Source organism: Aquarana catesbeiana, linkage group LG02 (genome assembly GCF_042186555.1).
Source record: "Aquarana catesbeiana isolate 2022-GZ linkage group LG02, ASM4218655v1, whole genome shotgun sequence".
In the NCBI taxonomy this organism is placed as follows: domain Eukaryota; kingdom Metazoa; phylum Chordata; class Amphibia; order Anura; family Ranidae; genus Aquarana; species Aquarana catesbeiana.
In genome coordinates, this window is record NC_133325.1 from 770695907 (window position 1) to 770713579 (window position 17673).

A 17673-nucleotide genomic window follows, 5' to 3' on the forward strand; every position below is an offset into this window, starting at 1 on the left:
CGCTTGCCAGTTCACCAAAACGCTACCAAAAAACTGTTAGCGATCGCAGGGATCAGGCCTGACTCTGCGAACGCTGCAGTTATGCGTTTAGTGTTTTGTAAGTGACAGTGATCGATCGATACTGCACTTGGGTGGGCTGGGCTGGGCGGAGGGTCAAAACGCAGGTGCTAGCAGGTATCTGGGCTGATCCCGCTAACACTGCGTTTTTGGGAACCCTAAACTGCTGGTGACGCTAGTATAGATCTGATCGGATCAGATATTGATGCGATCAGATACTATACCACTAAGGGAGGTGTACGGTGCGTGCGTGGGTGTTAGCGGTACTGGCGCTAATCTGACGCTGCCTGGGGCTGGTGCTTGCCAGTTCACCAAAACGCTACAAAAAAAACTGTTAGCGATCGCAGGGATCAGGCCTGACTCTGCGAACGCTGCAGTTATGCGTTTAGTGTTTTGTAAGTGTCAGTGATCGATCGATACTGCACTTGGGTGGGCTGGGCTGGGCCGGGCGGAGGGGCAAAACGCAGATGCTAGCAGGTATCTGGGCTGATCCCGCTAACACTGCGTTTTTGGGAACCCTAAACTGCTGGGGACGCTAGTATAGATCTGATCGGATCAGATATTGATCCGATCAGATACTATACCACTAAGGGAGACGCATGCTGCGTGCGTGGGTGTTAGCGGTACTGGCGCTAATCTGACGCTGCCTGGGGCGACGCATATCACCGCCGGGCGATCGGGGGGCTAAACCTTTATTCGGTAATAAACAGCGGGTGCCCTGACACTATAAAAAATAAACAAACTAACCAGCGTCAACCGTAACGGTTATACGGTGATCAGTGGTGAAAGGGTTAACTAGGGGGCAATCAAGGGGTTAAAACATTTATTAGGTAGTATATGGGGGTCCCTGACGCTATAAAACGCTGACGGCGAACCTAAATATTTACCTCACTAACTAGCGTCACCAGCGACACTAATACAGCGATCAGAAAAATGATCGCTTAGTGACACTGGTGACAGGGGGTGATCAAGGGGTTAAAACTTTATTAGGGGGGGTTAGGGGGGTACCCTAGACCTAAAGGGGGGTAATACTAACTGTCCTAACACTGTAACTGTCACAAACTGACACTATGCAGTAATCAGAAAAAAAAAAAAAAAACTGCTGGTGTCAGTTTGTGACAGGGGGGGGGGGGTGATTGGGGGGGGATCGGGGGGCGATCGGGGGGGGGGATCGGGGTGTTTTGTGTGCCTGGCATGTTCTACTGTGTGTGTGTGTGTAGTGTTACACTCACATTGATGTCTTCTCTCCTCGGGCCGGAACGGAAATTACCGAGCCGAGGAGAGATGACATCATTTCCTTTGCTGCTGTTTAGCATACAGCAGCAAAGGAATGATTCGATTGGCTGGCGGCGATCGCGAGGGGGGGGCCACGAACGGATGGTCTCCCCCTCATCACCGATCGCTGCTGGACAAAAGACGACCGCCTCGGGCCCCCACCCGCGGAAGGCGGGTACGTGATTTTGCCTGTCCGTGCCACTTTGCCGACGTACATCGGCGTGAGGCGGTCGTCAAGTGGTTAAACAGACATAGGAATATATTAAACCTATTTCTGATATGAATATGCATGTAATATTTTTTTTTATATGGAGATTATGGGTGCAATGTTACAGTTACCCATACATAGGAACATATTTAACCCATTGCTGATAAGAATATGCATATAATTATTTTTCTACATGGGGATTATGGGTGGAATATTGTAGTTAAACATACATAGGAACAAATAGATTTCGTAAGAAATGTCACTATTTATCCTGATCTTGTGGTTTTTGCTTGGTCAAAAGAGTTATTGGATTGGGGAAAAGATTTTAAAAACTGCCTTAAAAGACAGAACAAATGTTTGCCTATGACACCACCTTTAATCTTGGTGATTTCTATATGTCAACTTTTGTCATGAGAAATACAATTTTGGAAATGAACCCAATTTTTCCAGTAGCATTTATGATTCATGAAAGGAAATTTCAAAAATACCATGAACTGTTTATTGGAGAACTTGTGAATTGCCTACATCTAAAGGACATTGAAAATATTCCATTTGTCACTGATCATGAAAAAGGAATTCTTAATGCTGTAAATAAAGTGGCACCATCTATTTCTATTGTTTTATGTTGAAATCACATTTCGAAAGATGTAGAGTATTGTGTAAAATCTGCTGGATGAAAAAAAGATGATATAAAGGTATTGAAGGATCATGTGGAACAGCTTAAAAATTCTGAAAGTGTAGAAGAATGAAAGAATTCAGAATGCTGTGGTCACACTCATTCTCTGAATATTTTAAAAATAATTTACATGAACACATATTCAAATTTTCAAGCCGGTTCTTTACAAAGAAGTTTAGTGCATTTCAGAAAAGATGTCAACGAATAATGCTAGTGAAAGTATGAACAAAATACTGAAAAATGCTACAGAGTGGAAAGAATTGTCTTTGGACAGCCTTCTACTGTGTTTACCCCATTTACAACTGTTTTACCTTTACAGTATGAATTCCAAAGGGCCTACTATAGCCTTGGGATATATACATTAAAAAAAACATTTAAGAAGTTGCAGAAAACCCCCAATGAGTACACACACTTCCCATTATACCTACCAATTGAGGAAATTGTTGAGAAGGTGAAATCAGAAAATCCCACAATATTTTGTAGCCCTAAAAAAGAATCTGATCACAGAATGACACAGACAGCAATTGCAAACTTGTGCATTGAAAAAAATTTGGTTTCTCTAAATGGACAACTGCAGGTGTTTGTTGTTAAAAGTCCATTTAAAAATGAGGTACATTCAGTGTGCTTGTCACCAAAGCCAACATGTTCCTGCAGAAGCACTGGACTTTGTTATCATTTGATTGCAGTCCAAAAAGGCATCTGGAATATTCATCCCAGGTAACTTTACCTACAATCTTTCTTCTCTGAGAAAACGAGCACGTCGGAAGGAAGGAAAATCAGGACGCAAAAAGGCTAGAAAACAAGATTATGACTATCAAACTGAGGCTGCACCAGATTCCCAGATGGCAAGTCATTCAAACTCATCACAACCAAATGACAACAATAAATTCACAGAGGAAAATGCAGAAGTTGAATCCTGCAAAAGTCCTACAGTCAAACAAATGGAGGAGAATGCTGAAGTCCTGTATGCCATCTCACCACAAGAAAGTGACGACCAAACCTTTACACAAATTTCATGTAAGAGCCCAACAATTACACAGCTCACAGATGAAAATGTTGCATTACAGCCTCCGAAGCATAAAATTACACCAAAAAAATCAGACAGCTTTATAGTTGGAAAGCCTTGGGATGAACATATAGGCTCAATTGACAATCTGAAACCATGTCTTAAGCCAAAGGCTTGGCTTGAAGGAGATGTAATAGAATGTGCCTTGATGCAGTTAGATAAAGAATCTGAAATTTCCAGTAATTGTTTTGCAATTCCTCCACATTTTTTCCATGCTGTTAGTAATGGAGGACATGCATCCTTTGTAAAATTTGCAGATTGCTTATCACTTTTAAACTATGATGTTTTAACTCTTCCCAATTAACAGTGATCTAACTTTATATGGACAAGGTCTGCACTGGTTTTTGGCTGTATCTGACCTAAAATCTAAAAGAGTGACAATAATGGACTCTCTAAGCAACGAATATAAAACATACTGCGCTGTTCTACAAAAAATGCTGAACGGCATCCACACTCTCTGTTCCTCAGCAGAGTTTGTTGAAGCAGACTGGACTTGGATTGTGAGCGCTGACTGCCCAAAACAAAGTGATTCTTATGACTGTGGAGTGCATGTCATCCTAAATTCATACATTATATGTAATGGTCTTAAATATGTGTGGGGTTTTGACAGCAGACAGTGGGTACACAGCAGTTAGTTAGACAGTGGGTACACAGCAAGATACTGCAAGTGGATTTCTCATACCTAAAAATGAAACAAACAGCAAAGTACACACATGTAGCACGAAAAATAGAGAAATACAACCCACCAATGGTCAAAATAGCAGAACAGGACACACAGGAGAATATGAGTACTTTCACATCCAGTTACTGCAATTCAGAAGGCTGGACATTTTGTACATCTTTTTACTGCTCCAATGACAATATCCATGAAGAAAAACAGATCCTTTGCGTTGTTTGTCGAAACTGGTACCACCAGAAGTGTGGAGGATAGAAGGGTAGACCACCAACATATTTTGTTTGTTTACATTGCAAGAAATTAGCACAAAATGTTTAATACAATTTGTAATAACCTATTTTGAAGCACGTTAAAATTGTCTTGTTTTGCTTGTTTATCTCTTATTGCCATAAACAACTTTGAACAAAAATATTAAAAAAATGTTTTATATAAGGTTTTAATAAAGGTTACATTTGATTGGTATCAGGAGAACACTGTTCTCAGATTATAACATTTATATATTTGGTTATCCCCCGTGTTTCCTTCATAAAGCAAAAAGAGTGGTAGGGAGCATTTCCATATTCCCCAACCAGTAAGTTATACCTTACACGTACATGTTAAGATTAGGGATGAGCTTCGTGTTCGAGTCGAACCCATGTTCGACTCGAACATCGGCTGTTCGGTCGTTCGCCGAATTGCGAACGATATGGGCCGTTCGCGCCAAATTCGTGTGGCGCATCACGGCCCATAATTCACTGCGGCATCGCAGTGCATTGCTTGCTGATGATTGGCCAAGCATGCACTATGACCCGCATGCTTGGCCAATCACAGCGCCGCCTGAACAGAGAGCCGTAATTGGCCAAAGCCAAGGAGGCTTTGGCCAATTATGGCTCAGGGGATTTAGTACACGCCCCACACTATATAAGGCCGCCTGCACGGCGGCCCTGTGCAGTGAGTTCCGGTGTGCTGAGAGATAGAGAGAGAGAGAGACAGTGTCATTTCATTTGAGTTAGCTAGATTAGGCAGGACAGTCAGTCAGTTAGCTGCACTTAAAGTGTATTGTGTATATATATGCATCCCAGGTGTTGCATATATATATACACTGTATTCAGTTTAGCTAGATCCGTTCCTGTTATCTTCTAGACTATTTACAATTAGTGCAGTGCGTCCTGCTCACAGTGTTCAGCTAGATCCGTTCCTGTTATCTTCCTACTGACAGGCAGGCTTGTCTTGTTACAGTATTTAAAGCTACCTGAAGAAAAATACTGGTGTTCTTTTGATCCTATTAGTACCACGGTCAGGCAGCTAGACTATTTACATTTAGTGCAGTGCATCCTGCTCACAGTGTTCAGCTAGATCCGTTCCTGTTATCTTCCTACTGACAGGCAGGCTTGTCTTGTTACAGTATTTACAGCTACCTAAAGAAAATTACTGGTGTTCTTTTGATCCTATTAGTACCACGGTCAGGCAGCCAGACTATTTACATTTAGTGCAGTGCATCCTGCTCACAGTGTTCAGCTAGATCCGTTCCTGTTATCTTCCTACTGACAGGCAGGCTTGTCTTGTTACAGTATATAAAGCTACCTGAAGAAAATTACTGGTGTTCTTTTGATCCTATTAGTACCACGGTCAGGCAGCTAGACTATTTACATTTAGTGCAGTGCGTCCTGCTCACAGTGTTCAGCTAGATCCGTTCCTGTTATCTTCCTACTGACAGGCAGGCTTGTCTTGTTACAGTATATAAAGCTACCTGAAGAAAATTACTGGTGTTCTTTTGATCCTATTAGTAACACGGTCAGGCAGCTAGACTATTTACATTTAGTGCAGTGCGTCCTGCTCACAGTGTTCAGCTAGATCCATTCCTGTTATCTTCCTACTGACAGGCAGGCTTGTCTTGTTACAGTATTTTGAAGAAAATTACTGGTGTTCTTTTGATCCTATTAGTACCACAGTCAGGCAGCTAGACTATATACATTTAGTGCAGTGCATCCTGCTCACAGTGTTCAGCTAGATCCGTTCCTGTTATCTTCCTACTGACAGGCAGGCTTGTCTTGTTACAGTATTTACAGCTACCTGAAGAAAATTACTGGTGTTCTTTTGATCCTATTAGTACCACAGTCAGGCAGCTAGACTATTTACAGTTAGTGCAGTGCGTCCTGCTCACAGTGTTCTGCTAAACCTACAAGTTAGTGGGGTGCGTCCTGCTCACAGTGTTCAGCTAGATCCGTTCCTGTTATCTTCCTACTGACAGGCAGGCTTGTCTTGTTACAGTATATAAAGCTACCTGAAGAAAATTACTGGTGTTCTTTTGATCCTATTAGTACCACGGTCAGGCAGCTAGACTATTTACATTTAGTGCAGTGCGTCCTGCTCACAGTGTTCAGCTAGATCCGTTCCTGTTATCTTCCTACTGAAAGGCAGGCTTGTCTTGTTACAGTATATAAAGCTACCTGAAGAAAATTACTGGTGTTCTTTTGATCCTATTAGTAACACGGTCAGGCAGCTAGACTATTTACATTTAGTGCAGTGCGTCCTGCTCACAGTGTTCAGCTAGATCCGTTCCTGTTATCTTCCTACTGACAGGCAGGCTTGTCTTGTTACAGTATTTTGAAGAAAATTACTGGTGTTCTTTTGATCCTATTAGTACCACAGTCAGGCAGCTAGACTATATACATTTAGTGCAGTGCATCCTGCTCACAGTGTTCAGCTAGATCCGTTCCTGTTATCTTCCTACTGACAGGCAGGCTTGTCTTGTTACAGTATTTACAGCTACCTGAAGAAAATTACTGGTGTTCTTTTGATCCTATTAGTACCACAGTCAGGCAGCTAGACTATTTACAGTTAGTGCAGTGCGTCCTGCTCACAGTGTTCTGCTAAACCTACAAGTTAGTGGGGTGCGTCCTGCTCACAGTGTTCAGCTAGATCCGTTCCTGTTATCTTCTTACTGACAGGCAGGCTTGTCTTGTTACAGTAAATACAGCTACCTGAAGAAAATTGCTGGTGTTCTTTTGATCCTATTAGTACCACAGTCAGGCAGCTAGACTATTTACAGTTAGTGCAGTGCGTCCTGCTCAGTGTTCAGCTAAACCTACAAAGTGGGGTGCGTCCACCTCACAGTGTTCAGCTAAAGCTACCTGTAGAAGGTTGGTGGTGTTCTCATACTACAAGCAGGCAGTTGATTTTGCTAGCTGCAGTATCAGTACATATATATATATATATATATATATATATATATATATATATATATATATCCCAGCTTAGTGCAGCTACAGGCCATTAGTATGTCTGGAAGGCCAAGAAGGAGAGGCAGACAGTCACAAGCCAATAAGAGAGGGCAAGCAGGCTCTGTGTCTAGTGCTGGTCGTGGAGACGGTGCATCCTCATCAGCACGTGGCCATGGGACACGCTTGGCCTTTTTTTCGGCAGCTGGCCGTGTTGAGCCGCAACATGCGGAAGACTTGGTCGAGTGGATGACCAAGCCGTCCTCATCCTCCTCATCCTCTCTCACCCATGCCCAGGGTGCTTTGTCTGGCAAAGCAGCGGCCTCTTCCCTCGGCTCAATGTCATCAGTGACTCCTTCCCTAGCTCCACCATGTCCTCCTGAGGAGTCCCTCGAACTGTTTGACCACAGTGTTGGGTACATGCTCCAGGAGGATGCCCAGCGTTTGGAAGGCTCTGATGATGATACTGAGCTCGATGAAGGCAGTAACATGAGCACGGACAGAGGGGGTGCCCAAGAAGGACAGCAATCTGGCAGTTATGCTCCCCCTGCTGCAGCATACTGCCAGGTTTGCTCCAGTGATGAGGAGGGAGGGGATGATGAGGTCACTGACTCAACGTGGGTGCCTGATAGGAGAGAGGAGGAGGAGGAGGAGGCGGCACATCACCAACGAGGCAGGATGCCCTCCAGGGGCCAGCCTAAGGGCAGCACATTGACTGCATCACACCCCAAAGCTCCACATGTGCAGGGCGCTGCAGTCTCTGCACGTTATTCAAAAAGTTCTTTGGTGTGGGCCTTTTTTGAGACGAGTGCATCAGATCGCACCGCTGCTATTTGCAACATATGTCTCAAGCGTATCTCACGTGGCCAAAACATCTCCCGCTTGGGTACCACATGCTTGACCAGACATATGTTGACCTGCCATGCAGTTCGTTGGCAAGCGTATCTAAAGGACCCACACCAAAGAACAAAGAGGACCTCTCCTTGCTCCTCATCAGCTGAGATTTCCAACCCCACTAGACCTTCAGTCCTCTCTGGGACCTGCACTGAGAGGAATGAAGATGTAGAATTAGGTGTGTCACAGCCAAGTACTTGTGGGCAATCTGCTTTTGGTACACCGACGTTAGATTGTACCAGGCAAATTTCCCTGCCCCAGCTGCTGCACCGCCGAAAGAAGTTTGCTCCCAGCCATCCACATGCCCAGCGGTTGAATGCTAGCTTGGCAAAATTGCTAGCACTTCAACTGCTGCCTTTTCAGTTGGTAGACTCTGCCCCCTTCCGTGAGTTTGTGGAATGTGCGGTTCCTCAGTGGCAGGTACCCAAACTCCACTTTTTCTCACGGAAGGCGATTCCGGCTCTCTACCGGCATGTGGAAGGCAATGTCCATGCCTCGCTGGACAGGGCGGTCAGCGGTAAGGTGCATATTACTGCTGACTCATGGTCCAGCAGGCATGGACAGGGACGTTACCTAAGTTTCTTTATTTTTTTTTTTTAAATTTAGTATTGTTTATCGAATTAAGACAATGTTTCTGGAAAGTGGATATCTGAGAGCAGGCACATATGAAAGAAAGTGTGAAAAAAAAAAAATCTGTTTATTTTTTTTAACAAAACATACAAAAAAAAAGTCCAACAATAACCTCGAAAGAGAAGATTCAAGAAAAAAAAAAAAAAATTTACAAAACTAATTTGGAGATTGCTTTATTCTCTCATCTCACCATCTTCTTCCTCCTCTTCTACTCCACGTATATACAATACATTATTACACCTTATTAGAACTTCTCCAAGATGTCCGGACAATGCCCCATCAATATACTCTTCTGTATTGGCGAGCTGCATGTTCATGTAGCCATCTACAGAGACCAGGTATCCCTTGTACTCCATACCCCACTTCAGTTTCACCATTACTGGCTTACCAGTAAGGCCATTAAGGAATGGTTTTGGGTTGAGTGGCAAACTCATGCCGACGCTGAATCCACGCGCTCACCTACAAACCAGAAAAAATTTCCCCGCGGAATGCTGCTCGAACACACCGCCGGAGAGAACAGGAAATGGCTGCGAGAGGGTTACCTAAGTTTCACGGCGCATTGGGTGACTCTGCTGGCAGCTGGGAAGGATGCAGGACAAGGTGCAATAGTGTTGGAGGTTGTTCCGCCACCACGCCTCCAAAATGCTAATGATTGTGACACACCTCTCTCCTCCACCCCCTCCTCTTCTTCTTCCTCCATGGCCTCTTCCTCGGAACCAGCGGTGCTCCGTAGTCATTCAAGGGGCTACGCAAGTACGCAGGCCAAAAGATGCCATGCGGTTCTTGAGCTGGTGTGCTTGGGGGACAGGAGCCACACTGGGGCAGAGGTTCTGTCAGCTCTGCAGGGGCAGGTTCAGAGGTGGTTGACGCCACGCCAACTTAAGGCAGGAATGGTGGTTTGCGACAATGGCACCAACCTCCTCTCTGCCCTCCGACAGGGACAAATGACCCATGTGCCCTGTTTGGCTCACGTCCTTAACTTGGTGGTGCAGCGGTTCTTGGGCAGGTACCCGGGCTTACAGGATGTCCTGAGGCAGGCCAGGAAAGTCTGTGTGCATTTCCGCCAGTCATATAATGCCAGTGCTCGGCTGACGAACCTCCAAAAGGAGTTTAACCTGCCCAAGAACCGCCTAATCTGTGACATGCCCACCAGGTGGAACTCAACGTTGGCCACGCTGCAGCGGCTGCACACGCAGCAGAGGGCCATCAATGAGTATCTGTGCGACTATGGCACCAGGACAGGGTCAGGGGAGCTTGGTTTTTTTTCCCCACGCCAGTGGGCCATGATCAGGGATGCATGCTCTGTCCTGTCACCATTTGAGGAGGCCACGAGGATGGTGAGCAGTGACAGTGCATGCATCAGTGACACTGTCCCCATTGTCCACCTGTTGGAGCACACGCTGCGTGGAATAATGGACAGGGCACTTGAGGCAGAACAGAGGCAGGAAGAGGAGGACTTCCTTAGCTCTCAAGGCCCCCTTTATCCAGACAGTGTTCCTGCGTGCCCGCCGATCACACAGGAAGAGGACGAGGAGGAGGAGGAGGAGGAAGATTGTGTCAGTATGGAGGTGGAGCCTGGCACTCAGCATCAGCAGCAGTCTTTAAGGGATCAGTCCCAAGAAACACATGGACTTGTACGTGGCTGGGAGGAGGTGGCTGCGGACCATGTCGTCCTTAGTGACCCAGAGGACTCCGGACAGAATGCCTCAGCAAACCTACGCTGCATGGCCTCCCTGACCCTGCAAAGCCTGCGTAAGGATCCTCGTATTCGTGGTATCAAGGAGAAGGACCAATACTGGCTGGCAACCCTCCTTGATCCACGTTACAAGGGTAAGGTTGCGGACCTTATCTTGCCATCGCAGAGGGAGCAGAGGATGAAACATCTTCGGGAGGCCTTGCAGAAAGGTCTGTGCAACGCGTTCCCAGAGACTGGGAGGTTACAAACTCCTGTTTCTGGACAACGTGTTGCTGAGGCTTCGGTCAGTCAAAGAAGGAGCGGTGGAGAAGGTGGCCGTCTGACTGATGCGTTCAGACAATTTTTTGGTCCGCAGCCCCAAGGTATGATCGGTTCCAGCAACCATCGCCAGCGTCTGTTTTACATGGTGCAGGAATACCTAGGGGCAAGATCAGACTTGGACACCTTTTCCACCGAAAATCCTCTGGGTTACTGGGTCTTGAGGATGGATCACTGGCCAGAGCTTGCACAGTATGCAATTGAGCTACTGGCCTGTCCTGCATCCAGCATTCTTTCGGAACGCACATTCAGTGCTGCTGGAGGCGTGGTAACCGATCACAGGGTGCGTCTGTCCACCGACTCGGTCGATCGACTGACCTTCATAAAAATGAATCAGTCTTGGATCACCACCAGCTACCAAGCACCTGATGCTGATGTAACTGAATTCTGCTCTGCTTGAACCAGTATGCATTTCTAAATACAATAAATTAATAAAAAGACAGCGCTTGCAAGTGAATATATTCTAAACTATTTGTTGCAGCTGCTAGGTGAAAAGTGCTAATACTTTAATATTATTATAGAGAAGAAGACCTGCGCTAGCAACTCACCAAGTGGGTAACTGAAAAAATATTTACCTAAAAAACCACATAACATAAATAATTATTGCACAAAACATATTGCGTGAAAAAAATTATAAAAAATATATAAAAATATAAATGTACAAAAACTGTGCAAAGGCACACTGCCACCACTAGATCACTAGAGGTGAATTCAGAGACGTGAATGAGAAATGGTCTAGATTAATCACAAAAAATCCAGATCAATTGCACTGAGACTGAAAATTACCATATAATCATGAATAATAAATGTATCTGTGTATAAACAAAAAACAACATAAGATCTATTGAGTCACACAGTTCTTTCACATGAGGACACTCTACAGACTTCAAGCTTGTTATTCATATGGTGCACTTATATGGCAAATAGGCTGGTGCCGGTGATGTTTTGAGAGGAGATCTTGGAATCACAAACCTCTCATTCCACCAAAGGAAGAAAAAGAAAACACATAGCATAAAACCTATGATACCGTGAGATCACCTGCGCATAAAAGCGCTACTCACGGAATCGATGTGCAGAGCAGGCATTCAGAATAAGGGCCGGTGTTCGCTGCTGAACGGCGTGCGTTCCACCAACACCAGGAAGTGATGTCACTGGTTCTCGAGTATGCGAGCGTGGGCCGGATGTTGCGTCGACGCGTTTCGCCCCTCCCCCAGGACGTTATCAAAGTCTTTGATAACGCCCTGGGGGAGGGGCGAAACGCGTCGACGCAACATCCGGCCCACGCTCGCATACTCGAGAACCAGTGACATCACTTCCTGGTGTTGGTGGAACGCACGCCGTTCAGCAGCGAACACCGGCCCTTATTCTGAATGCCTGCTCTGCACATCGATTCCGTGAGTATCGCTTTTATGCGCAGGTGATCTCACGGTATCATAGGTTTTATGCTATGTGTTTTCTTTTTCTTCCTTTGGTGGAATGCGAGGTTTGTGATTCCAAGATCTCCTCTCAAAACATCACCGGCACCAGCCTATTTGCCATATAAGTGCACCATATGAATAACAAGCTTGAAGTCTGTAGAGTGTCCTCATGTGAAGGAACTGTGTGACTCAATAGATCTTATGTTGTTTTTTGTTTATACACAGATACATTTATTATTCATGATTATATGGTAATTTTCAGTCTCAGTGCAATTGATCTGGATTTTTTGTGATTAATCTAGACCATTTCTCATTCACGTCTCTGAATTCACCTCTAGTGATCTAGTGGTGGCAGTGTGCCTTTGCACAGTTTTTGTACATTTATATTTTTATATATTTTTTATAATTTTTTTCACGCAATATGTTTTGTGCAATAATTATTTATGTTATGTGGTTTTTTAGGTAAATATTTTTTCAGTTACCCACTTGGTGAGTTGCTAGCGCAGGTCTTCTTCTCTATAATAATTTCTAAATACAATGTATGTGGCGTCACTATAGACGTCTGTTTTTTGACGGATATATATATTGTGTTAATTATTATGTTTTTGCTATGTTATATATTCTGATAGCCACAACATATCCTGTATCGCTCTTGAAGAAGCGTAATTGATACGCGAAACGTGTCGAGCATCAAAGATTTACGTGACTTGAACTGATTACCAACCCGCTATCGTGCCATCATTTCGGATTGATCTTGTTGTGGAAAGTTCATCCAGACGTCCGAAAACTATATACTATAGATGGTGGTGTATAGCGAGCACTATAAAATATATACACATGTTGTGGTTTTTTAGATAATGTATCTTTTTTGCTATGTATTTTCCCAGTAGATAAAATGTTATTTTAAATTATCAGTTTGTTATAGTTGTGCCTATAAAGTCCAAAAGTCCCTCTTGTTTAGTTTTCACATATTAGATAGGACGCGGCACAGGTCTACTTCTTGTGTGTATCCACGGTGCCACTCCGTGATATGATACACTTCTAACTCTGCATTGATGTAACCGAATAATTTTTTTTGAAATCTCAGATCCCTTCAAAGACTGCCTATGCTGATGCTGAGTGACTATCCCTGAGTAATTATCCTCTTCCTCCTCAATCATCACGCTGATAGCTTGTAAGAACATTTTTGGTTCTGGGCGCCACCACCAGTGCCTAAGGCACAATTTTTCAGCCCCTGTTTAACAGGGGCGTGTAATTACAATTTTTGATGTAATACTTTGCAGCAGGGCTCGTTCCTGCATTCCAACTAGAGTGTCTGTGAGGGGTTGCAGTGTTGTGGCACAAGCACCAGTGCCTAAGGCCCATTTTTTCTGCCCCTGTTTAACAGGGGCATGTAATTACAATTTTTGATGCAATACTTTGCAGCAGGGCTCATTCCTGCATTGCAACTAGAGTGTCTGTGAGGGGTTGCAGTGTTGTGGCACCAGCACCAGTGCCTAAGGCCCATTTTTTCTGCCCCTGTTTAACAGGGGCGTGTAATTACAATTTTTGATGCAATACTTTGCAGCAGGGCTCGTTCCTGCGTTCCAACTAGAGTGTCTGTGAGGGGTTGCAGTGTTGTGGCACCAGCACCAGTGCCTAAGGCCCAATTTTTCTGCCCCTGTCTAACAGGGGCGTGTAATTACAATTTTTGATGCAATACTTTGCAGCAGGGCTCGTTCCTGCGTTCCAACTAGAGTGTCTGTGAGGGGTTGCAGTGTTGTGGCACCAGCACCAGTGCCTAAGGCCTAATTTTTCAGCTCCTGTTCAACAGGGGCATGTAATTACAATTCTTGATCTAATATTTCACAGCAGGGCCCTGTGAGGGCTTACAGTGTTGTGGCCACAGCAACACCTAAGGCCCAAATTTCTGCTGAGTATATAGGGCAGGACCCTACTTTCAAACATCTAACTTACAAACGACTCCTACTTGCAAACGGAAGGAGACAACAGGAAGTGAGATGAAATCTACCCCTAGGAAGGGAAATTCTCTCCTGTAAGAGTTAATATGGGAAAAACATTTCTCCTTTCCACTGATGCTTTCCAATCCTTGTTCCACAAAAAAACCCAAATTTTCAAAAAACATTTTTCATTGGGACAAAAAGTGAGGTGAAATCTTCTGAAGAGGAGGAAAGACAGCAAAACAAATGTCACAGGAGTGATAACCCTTCCCTATGTTTTCCAAAAAGCTTAAAAAAGATTTTTTGGCTGGAGCTAAACACGTTAAAAATGTACCCGTTCAAAATTACAAACAGATTCTACTTGACAACAAACCTACAGTCCCTGTCTTGTTTGCACCGCCTGTATACTGCTGTTCAGAGTATATAGGGCCTGGTGGCCCCACACCTTTCCTTATTTTAATTTGGGTGCGGGGTTCCCCTTAATATCCATACAAGACCCAAAGGGCCTGGTAATGGACTGGGGGGTACCCTTGCCGTTTGTCTCACTGATTTTCATCCATATTGCCAGGACCCGACATTACATAAAACCCGCAAGCAGTTTTAAATGAGATTTTTTCCTTTAAAAATGACATTTGGTGCAGGGACTGTTCTAAACACGGGAGACACCCGTCACTTTACAGGCATACTATAGACACCCCCCAGGTACGATATTTAAAGGAATATTTCACTTTTTTTTTTTTACTTTAAGCATCATTAAAATCACTGCTCCCGAAAAAACGGCCGTTTTTAAAAGTTTTTTTTGCATTGATACATGTCCCCTGGGGTAGGACCCGGGTCCCCAAACCCTTTTTAGGACAATACCATGCAAATTAGCCTTTAAAATGAGCACATTTGATTTTGAACGTTCGAGTCCCATAGACGCAAATGGGGTTCTAACGTTCGTGTGAACTTTCGGTCCGTTCGCAGGTTCTGGTGCAAACCGAACCGGGGGGTGTTCGGCTCATCCCTAGTTAAGATACTCATGTAATTTTCTTCAGCTAATGTTTATTAAGAATGATACTATAATTATAGATGTATAACCTTTTTATACTGTTTTAAAAGTTTTTTTTAAACATGTTTATTGGAATTTTGGGTTGTAGTTCAATAAATGTCATTTCAATGTTTTTGCTGGTTCTGTTTTTATTAATTTTATTTCTACATAATATATTTGCTTATCATGCTGTCATGGTAAGTACACAACAATCTGCCCTACACTATGAAACTACTTGGAGAATTAAATAACAAGAGCTTTTTGAAAATGAGGTGTTCTATCATACACCTTGCACACTATATATTTATCCTAAAAATCAGGGGGAAAAACAATCCTCCTTACGAGTGATGGCTCAATAGCCAATTTATGCATGGAAAACAAAATATAAAAACATCGTAGTGCAATATTTCAAGAAAACATAATGATTCATGATGTGGGTGATTAAAATGCTCACTCATATTTTCATGAGCAGTAACTGCTCAGTTAACACAGCTTAGCAAGGGACCCATCAAGTTTCTGTATATTCCTAGTAGTAATACTCAATCCAAAAAGGAAAGAAGGAGAGGGAATATAGAGCATCAATATATATTTACCGTATATACTCAATAAGTCAATCCGAGTATAAGTCGAGGCCCTAATTTACCACAAACAAAATGGGAAAAACGTATTGACTCGAGTAGACTAGGGTGGGAAATGCAGCAGCTACCGGTAAATTTTCAACAGCGTGTCCCTTAACATAAAATTTGCCCATGGACACATTTTATATTAAGGGACACTCTGATGGGCAAATTGTATGTTAAGGGGCACCCTGATGGGCACATTTTATATTAGCGGCACTCTGATGGGCACAAGAAAACGTGCCCCCTAATGTAAAAACTGCCCATCAAAGTGCCCCTTAATACAAAATGTGCCCATCAGTGTTGCACTTAAAATAAAATATGCCCATCAGAGTGCCCCTTAACATAAAATGTGCCCATCAGCGTGCCCCTTAACATAAAATAAGGGTCACGCTGATGGGCACCTTTTCTGTTAAGGGGCACTCTGATGGGCACATTTTATTGTAAGGGGCACGCTGATGGGTATATTTTTAATGTGCATGCTGATGGGTACATTTTATGTTAAAGGGCACTCGGATGGGCACAACAAAATGTGTCCATCAGTGTGCCCCTTAAGAAAATATGCCCATCAGTGTGCACATTAAAAATATACCCATCAGCGTTCCCCTTAAAATAAAATTTGTTCATCAGAGTGCCCCTTAACATAAAAAAGGTGCCCATCAATGTGACCTTTAACAAATTAAAATATGCCCAGCCATTAGTGATTACTAGTTGGCCCACATACCTTGAATGCAGGAGGGACGGATTGCGGAAGCTGCACGAGCCTAAGCCGGGACCCGGGAACCGCGAGTAGCAGGGGGCGGGGCACGCACGGGACATCACGCCTATACTCGCGGCCAGTGAGTGCGAGTTGAGTGCGAGCTCGTCTTCGTCTGCGGTGAGGTGCAGGGGGCGGGCGCACGCACGCAGCGTCACTGGTTGCTGGGGAAACCCGCGGTCCCAGCAAACTAGTGATGGCGTCGGCGAACCCAGCAGCACGACCACGCCCCCTTTTCTCCTCCATTACTTGGATTTTTAGTTAAATGACTCGAGTATAAGTTGAAGTGGCTTTTTTCAGCCCAAAAAATGGGCTGAAAAATTAGACTTATACTAGAGTATATGCGGTATTACAGATAAAAATGTATAAAGAAAGGTCAAATGTGTTTCTTTTCAAGTGTAACTATGGTGTTCCACCAATAATCCCGATGTAGAAAGTTAATTAAACCCATATTCATATAAGAAATGGGTTGATAATATTACTTTGGATGTGTAACAATGATATTTCACCCATAATCCCCATGCATAAAAATATTTATACCCATATTCTTATCAAAAACAGGTAAAAAATATTGTTTGGTATGTGTAATCATGATATTCCGCCCAAAAACCACATGTAGAAAATTAATTATAACCATATTCTTATTAGAAACAGATTAAATATTTTCAAAGATGTGTTTAACTATGATATTCCACCCATAATCCCCATAGAGAACAATAATTATACCCATATTCATATCAGAAACAGGTCAAATGCATTATGTAGGATGTGTAACTATGATATTCCATCCATAATCCACACCTAGAACAATAATTATATCTATATTCCTATCAGAAAAAGGTTACATATGTTCCTAGGTATGTTTAACTATAATATTCCACCCATAATCCCCATGTAGAAAAATAATTATATGCATATTCTTATCAGAAATTGGTTAAATATGTTCCTATGTAAATTTAACTACAATATTCCACCCTAACCTCCATGTAGAAAAATAATTATATGCATATTCTTATCAGAAATGGGTTAAATATGTTTCTATGTATGGTTAAATGTAATATCCCACTCATAATCCCCATGTAGAAAAATAATTATATGCATATTATTATCAGTCATGAGTTAAATATATTGCTATGTATGTTTAACTACAATATTCCACCCATAATCCCCATGTAGAAAAATAATTATATGCATATTCTTATCAGAAATGGGTTA

The 17673-nt window shown here is 43.3% G+C and overlaps 2 protein-coding genes across 2 annotated transcripts in view; one reads left to right on the forward strand and one right to left on the reverse strand.

Moving 5' to 3' along the window:
• The window catches only part of LOC141129341 (uncharacterized), a 145054-nt gene that overhangs the window by 65784 nt on the left and 61597 nt on the right, over positions 1-17673 (forward strand). The gene's annotated exons all lie outside the window — the stretch shown is intronic.
• On the reverse strand, positions 8841-9220 carry LOC141130114 (small nuclear ribonucleoprotein F). Its single transcript, XM_073618069.1, has one exon. It carries the CDS (start codon positions 9114-9116, stop codon positions 8856-8858), a length of 261 nt encoding a protein of 86 aa, XP_073474170.1. The 5' UTR covers positions 9117-9220; the 3' UTR covers positions 8841-8855.